Source organism: Musca vetustissima, unplaced genomic scaffold, assembly GCF_032173495.1.
Source record: "Musca vetustissima isolate MV318-11 ecotype Yass unplaced genomic scaffold, APGP_CSIRO_Mvet_v1 utg74908, whole genome shotgun sequence".
Lineage (NCBI taxonomy): Eukaryota > Metazoa > Arthropoda > Insecta > Diptera > Muscidae > Musca > Musca vetustissima.
Genome location: NW_026884878.1, coordinates 1 through 7,333, shown reverse-complemented (window position 1 = coordinate 7,333; position 7,333 = coordinate 1). Strand labels below are relative to the sequence as shown.

The 7,333-nt window shown below is 38.6% G+C and overlaps 1 protein-coding gene across 1 annotated transcript; it reads left to right on the top strand.

Annotated features, from left to right (window-relative positions):
- The first annotated feature begins 4,677 nt into the window (after positions 1-4,677).
- Positions 4,678-6,307, top strand: LOC133331943 (glycine receptor subunit alpha-4-like). The gene is made up of 4 exons (XM_061540330.1): positions 4,678-4,748; positions 4,817-5,271; positions 5,341-5,951; positions 6,029-6,307. Exons 1-4 carry the CDS (start codon positions 4,678-4,680, stop codon positions 6,305-6,307), a joined length of 1,416 nt encoding a protein of 471 aa, XP_061396314.1.
- The last annotated feature ends 1,026 nt before the right edge of the window (positions 6,308-7,333 follow it).

Here is a 7,333-nt window from a genome sequence, read left to right as displayed (position 1 = left end):
TTAAAAGTGGACCAATATTGATAAGTTTTAGTAAGAAGACTATATATCCAGAGAGAACCCAAAATACAAAAATGTACCTAAAAGCTTAAAAAACATATATTGGGGTATCATTATATGATGTACCCTATATGGACCGATATATTCCATTTCCAATACCAAATCTCATAGGAGTACACCTAAGTCTGTTTTTACACGGTCTTTTTGTACATAACACTGTTTGAAAATTGAATATTTTTAATTTTTTTAGACAATTTATTCCATTTAGCACGATTTTAAAATTTTATGTACTTAAATTTTTTTTTGTCAAATTTAATTTTTGCGAAGTTTGTTCATATCACAAAAAAGTATTTATGAAAGAAAAAAGTCTGAAACCATCGATAGTATCGATTGTTTGCGAACACTAGCTTAAAGATTTAAGTGAATTCCCCTTTAGCGCGTACAAACAATTTTTACTGGTCAATGCAAATGTGTATAGCACTAAATTAGGGAAATTCACTTTATGTATAAGATCAATGTCTTTTTTACACGGCTTCTTCTGGAACCAATCTACAGTGTAAAAACAGACTTAGGTGTAGTAGCAATGTATGTGCAAAATTCCAAGGCTCTATCATCAATATTTCGACCTCAATCGGACGGACATGGCTAAATCGACAACGAATAGCCGTTAAGAATAAATGGGGTTTCTGATGACGATTTCATTACTAAATATTAACAATTTTGTTCTATACAATTTTAGCACTTTTTTCTGGCACTTTTTAAAAATTTTTAGCACTTTCTAGCATTTTTTCAACAAAATCTAGCATTTTTCCTCAACATTGTTTTGGCAACACTGGTTCTGGCCAATGAAGACCCCTATTGTTTTTGGTAAAAATTGGTTAATATTTAGGGGATGAAATGGACAAAAAACTTTATTTTTTGTCTTTATACTTTTATTTTATATTTTGTCTGATTTTCTGCTCTCTCCAGAAGCTGCAATTATGGTCCAAACATTGTGAAATTTTACATGGAGAAGGGGATCGGGTCAACGAAAAAGCATGTTTGTTTTGATAAAGATCGGTCAATATTTAGCGAGTCAAATGGACCCTGACTTTTGTGTGAAAAATTGCAAAATTTGTATTCTATATCGTATATATTTGCCCCTAAATGTCCTAGACCCGAGAAGTTGATAGTACGTTCAAGAGGAGTGGTTGACCTTTAAATTTATACCAATTATATGGTCGTATGTCCTCAGATGTGGGAGTTACACTTAAATATTTACAGGTGCTTACGTATTCAGACATTATTTAGTAACCCATTACCACACTAGATGGTGGAAATATAGCGCTGATCGCTTTGAAATTTTCCATGAGATTCTAATTATGGTCAAGGACAACGCCTATAATTTTCGATGATGATCAGATAATAATTTGGGGATGAAGTGGACCGAAAACTTAACTTTTTGTGTTTTTTAGTCGATCTATAGTCCGCAATTGAAAGCCCAACATCACAACATAACCTACGGTAAAGAGAATCTGGACAAGTACAGCCCTCGTCTACTGAATATTAGTAATATTTGTTGATCTTTAGTAGGGTGTCAAGAGGTTGCAAATATCGCAAAGTTAGATTTTCATGGAAGTTGTCCGACCATACTGCTCCGCTCACTGGTTTTTATATAATTTTTACTGAAACATGTTATGTATATTGCATACGATATACATCGGTTTAATAAAGGGTATTGTTTATTACTTAGCTGGCTTATGACAGAACGGTTGTCCAATAAGCCGATAACTAAATTTCCAAGATCGTTGCTCATCTCATCCAATTTGAAAGACAATTTTCCGAGATGTTGTCTTCTACTTGATCTTTCCATCGGATTCGTGGCCTTCCCCTTCTGCGTGAACCAACACTTGGCTCGCTTTTATATGCCTTTTGAGCTGGGGCATCTTCATCCATTCTCACAAGATTGCCTAGCCAACGTAGTCGCTGCAGCTCGATCCGTCTGACTATATCGATGTCCGAGAATAGATGGCATAGCTCATGGTTCATTCGTCCGGAGAATTTTTCTCTCCAACACTCCAAGAGCGGCCACATCTGCTTGCGCAAGTACCCATGCTTAAGATCCATACAACAGCACGGGTAATAACAGCGTCTTGTAGAGTGTGAGTTTGGTCTGGCGAGAAGTGACCTTGCTTTTAAGTTGCTTACTCAGACCATAGTAGCATCTGTTGGCCAACACTATTCTCCTCCGGATGTCAAAGCTGGTGTTATTAGTTTTGTTTATGGCGGTACCGAGGCCTACTGGACGTCTTGCGACGTAACATGTAACATGTGTTGTTTGGTGTACAGTGTGCCATTTCTGTTCACATTTGCATCTCGTACGACCTTTTGCAGCAGGATGTTAAACAGATCACACGACAAACTGTCACCTTGTCTGAATCCTCGTTGGGTATTAAAGGGCTCCGAGAGGTCCTTTCCGACTTTAACTGCTGACCTTGTGCTACTTATAGTATCCTGCATAACCGTATTAATTTTGCAGGAATGTCAAACGCAGACATGACTTTAAACACCTCTGAACTTATAGGGCTGTCGAATGCGGCTATATAGTCGACGAATACGTGGTATATGTCGATATGTTTTTCGTAGGTCTTTTCCAGGATTTGGCGCAGAGTGAAAATCTGGTCAATGGTGGATTTGCCAGGTCTGAAGCCGCATTGTATGGTCCAATGATGTCATTGACCATTGGCTTCAGTCGTTCACACAGCACACTGGATAACACTTTATATGCGAAGGAAGGCAAGGAGACTTATTCCTCTATAGTTGGCACATATCGTCTTGTCTCTTTTTTTTGGGCTCGGACACAGGATGCTGAGGTTCCAATCATTGAGCATGCATTCCTCTAGCCAAATTGTACTAATCAGCTGGTGCATGCTCCTGACCAGCATCTTACCACCGGTCTTGAATAGTTCGGCTGGCAATCCTTCAGCCGATTAATTGCTACCCTGACCTCATCTTGCCTTGGTGGTATACACTCGTCATGCCTTCATCTCGTATTGGTTCTGGGGTATCTTTTTCACCGCTACTATTTGATACCAGAAGCTTTTCAAAATGCTCCTTCGAGATCCTCAACACGCTGTCTGTATCTGTCACCAGGTTTCCTTCTTCATATCTACAGGACGATGTGACTGTATCAAAGCCTTTGGTTTGGTGTTTTACTCGTTGATAAAATTTCCCGGACTTCATTTTGGCTCCTGTACATCTCGATTTGCTCACGCTCGCGTTTTTCTTCTTGTTTTTTTCTGAAAATACCTTTCTCCTCACTCCTTTTCTCCCGATAATTCTCCATCGCATTAAGTGTTGCTACTGTCTGCAGGGTTGCCCTATACGCTGCGTTTTTAATATCAGTAGCATCACGAAACTCCTGATCGTACCATGGATTTCCTGATGGTGGTCTTTGGTACCCTAGTGTTGCTTTTGCTACAGTTTGTAGAGAATGGGCAATTCTCTGTCATTGTGCTTGTATATTATTATCGGGACCAGGGGTGCTTTCGTCAAGCAGTTGGGTAAGTTGAGCGGAGTAGGCATCGGTTACCTGTTGTGTTTGCAGCTTTTCGACGTCGAGTTTCCGTGGTACATTAGATCGCACCTTTGCTGCTACATTAAGACGGGTGCGAAGCTTGGCTGCCAAAAGGTAATGGTCCCAATCGATGTTCGCTCCTCGTATCGATCGAACGTCTAAAACACTGGATGAATGCCTTCCGTCTATCACAACATGATCGATTTGATTTCTCGTTGTTCGATCGGGAGAAATCCAAGTGGCCTTGTGTATATCGAGATGCTTGAATCTGGTGCTGCTAACTACCATGTTTTTTGCTGCCGCGAAGTCAATCAACCTCATGCCGTTGTCTGATGTTTCTTCATCGAGGCTGAATTTTCCGACGGTGGGGCCAAAAATATTTACCCTTCCGATTTTTGCATTAAAATCTTCTAGCAGAATTTTAATGTCATGACCAGCGCAACGGTCATATGCTGTTTCTAGGCGCTCGTAAAATATGTCTTTGGTCTGTTCATCTTTATTTTCAGTCGGAGCATGGGCGTAAATGAGACTGATGTAGAAGAATTTCGCTTTTATACGGATCATAGCAATTCGCTTTATCTGGAGACGAGGTTTTTTATTATCCTGCTAACCATAAATCCGCAGCCAAATTCGCGTCTCGTTTCATGGCATCTATAATACAGGGCGTATTCATCTGATATACTTACGCCAGTCCCTTTCCACCGCATTTCCTGTAAGGCAATAATATCGGCTTTGTACTTCTTGAGTATATCCGCCAAAGCGAACACTGTGCGTGTTCTGTACATCGTGCGCACATTCCAAGTGCAGATTCTCAGATCGTGGTCCTTTATACGTTTGCGGGTGTCGTCAACATTAGGTGTGTTTGGTTTTATTTTTCTTTGCTTTTTCATAATAGCGTCGGTTTTCCGAGTGTGAGCAACTAACCCGACGCCTCAACCATTTTTGTTATTGTTCTTATGGGTGAACTCGCATCACATATTAGCTCACTATTTCATCGGGTGATGAAAATAGCTACCCTAGGTGGCACCACGGGGAGGTCAGTATGGTGAAGGGTATAAAAATACATCAATATAACGATGATATAAACATTCCCTAAATAAATTTTTTTATGTTCTTTTACAGCAATGGGTGCCCAATCTGTTCTTTTTGTATTACTTTCAATAAGTCTGGAACATTTTGTTAGAGGAGAATTTCAGTAAGTATTTACTTGTGTTAAAAAAAAAATTATTATTATAACAAAACATATTTTCTTTCTAATTTCAGACATAGTTTAGCGATCACAGATATTTTACCCGAAGACATAAAACGTTACGATAAAATGCGACCGCCCAAAAAGGAGGGTCAACCGTGTATAGTATATTTTCATGTTACCGTTATGGGTTTAGATTCTATCGATGAGAATTCGATGACCTATGTGGCGGATATATTTTTTGCACAAACATGGAAAGATCATCGCTTAAGGCTACCAGAGAATATGACAACTGAATACCGTCTGCTCGAAGTGGATTGGTTGAAAAATGTTTGGCGCCCCGATTCGTTCTTTAAAAATGCCAAATCGGTGACATTTCAAACAATGACGATACCCAATCATTATATGTGGCTTTATAAGGATAAGACGATACTTTATATGGTAAAACTGACACTGAAGCTGTCGTGTATTATGAATTTCGCGATTTATCCACACGATACGCAGGAGTGTAAACTGCAAATGGAAAGTTGTAAGTGTTTTAAAATTTTACCGATTTTTTTTTCTGATAATGATGATGATGTTTTGTTTTTTTTTCCAGTATCCCATACCACTGATGACATGATTTTTCAATGGGATCCCACAACACCGCTGGTGGTGGATGAAAACATTGAACTGCCTCAGGTGGCATTGATACGCAATGAAACAGCCGATTGTACCCAAGTCTATTCGACGGGTAATTTTACATGCCTCGAAGTAGTTTTCACTTTGAAGAGACGTCTAGTTTACTATGTTTTCAATACCTATATACCGACATGTATGATTGTCATTATGTCATGGGTATCATTTTGGATTAAACCGGAGGCGGCTCCGGCCCGTGTTACACTGGGTGTAACATCGCTGCTAACCCTATCTACTCAGCATGCGAAGTCTCAATCTTCGCTGCCGCCTGTCTCCTATTTGAAAGCGGTCGATGCTTTTATGTCCGTTTGTACGGTGTTCGTGTTTATGGCCCTAATGGAATATTGTCTCATCAATATCGTGCTGAGTGATACTCCAATACCCAAACCTATAGCATATCCTCCAAAACCTAAACCGGAGGAAGAGAAAAAAGAACCAGAAAAGAAAACGGCACCAGAACCACCACCCAAGCCACCACTTACCGATGAGAAAATTGAGAAAATATTCGATGAAATGACTAGAAATAAGAGGGTAAGTCAAGGGATTGTAGCAACAAGCTGTTTCAAGGTCCGTAAAATTGAAAAAAGAAATCTAAACTATATTTACAGGTTCCCCATACACATACACGACGTGTTATGCGACCTCCACTTGATGCTGACGGCCCATGGATTCCCCGACAGGAGTCGCGTATAATTCTAACACCCGGAATTGCTCCACCACCGCCACCAAAACCACCATCGCCTGAACCACCCAAACCGAAATTGACACCCCAACAGCAACGTCTCAAACGAGCAATCTACATTGATCGAACATCACGCGTTTTGTTTCCCGCGTTATTTGCCAGTCTAAATGCCATCTATTGGATAGTATTTTACGAATATCTTTAAGCAACATTTCAAATATTGTTATGGTGTATTCAATACTACTACTACTATTATTACTACGGCTAGCACAAAATTGTTATCACGCAAATTCAACATTTTTTTATTATTTGAAAGAAGGTGATATTGGAGATTATGTTTTAAATCCTAATTTGGAGAGGTTATCAAAGGGATTTTTTACCATAAACTACGGGAATAAACAATGTACATGACCTCTTAATAAGATCACATAGAAAGCAAAAAACAACAGTTTTTTCTTAAATATAATGTCAAAAATATTGATGTCACAATAATCCATTCTAACGACCAACTTGAGAAACAGCTGATCTTCCGGGGCAAACCTTACCCGACCATCTGTCATATTTTATCTATTAATATTCCTCATGGTTGGCAATATTGCACATCGAATTCAGAGTCTAAACGCAACCAGAGAGTCACGAGTCAGCGTCATACATTTTCGCCGGCGTGAAAACCAAACGAAAGAGTTAGCGTTAGCGGCACAAAATGTCAATTATTTGTTTTCATTTTCTGACAGAAAATTTTAGGTTGTGCAAACCAAAATCAATTTATTATTTAATAAACAATAATGTCAAAGAACTTGATAAAATTATTGAAAAAATTATTTTTCTTCCATTTTATTATTAATTCGTTAAAAAAACGTCCACAATCTTTGAAAATATTTGTTTTTTTCAACAGCACTGTCATATGTTTTGATATAAATTCTCATTGAAATTTGGCAGCACTGTTGATTTTTACCTAAAATATGGCAACTCAATTGAGAGCAAGAGAGCAAATTTGAGTATGACGCTGAACAAAAATGAATAAAATCTATTCTAGCGTAAAGCCGCTATAAATATTGTCGCGATTTCCATAATTGCCAATATAAACACACGGCAAACGACTGTCGCTACTCTAGATTTATCATACAAATCTCGATTTTCTCGACATCCATGATGCAATAATAAGGTTATGTATCACAACAAAAACCTTTGTTTTTGTCTCGATTATCTTTCAATTTTTTCCTTATAATAT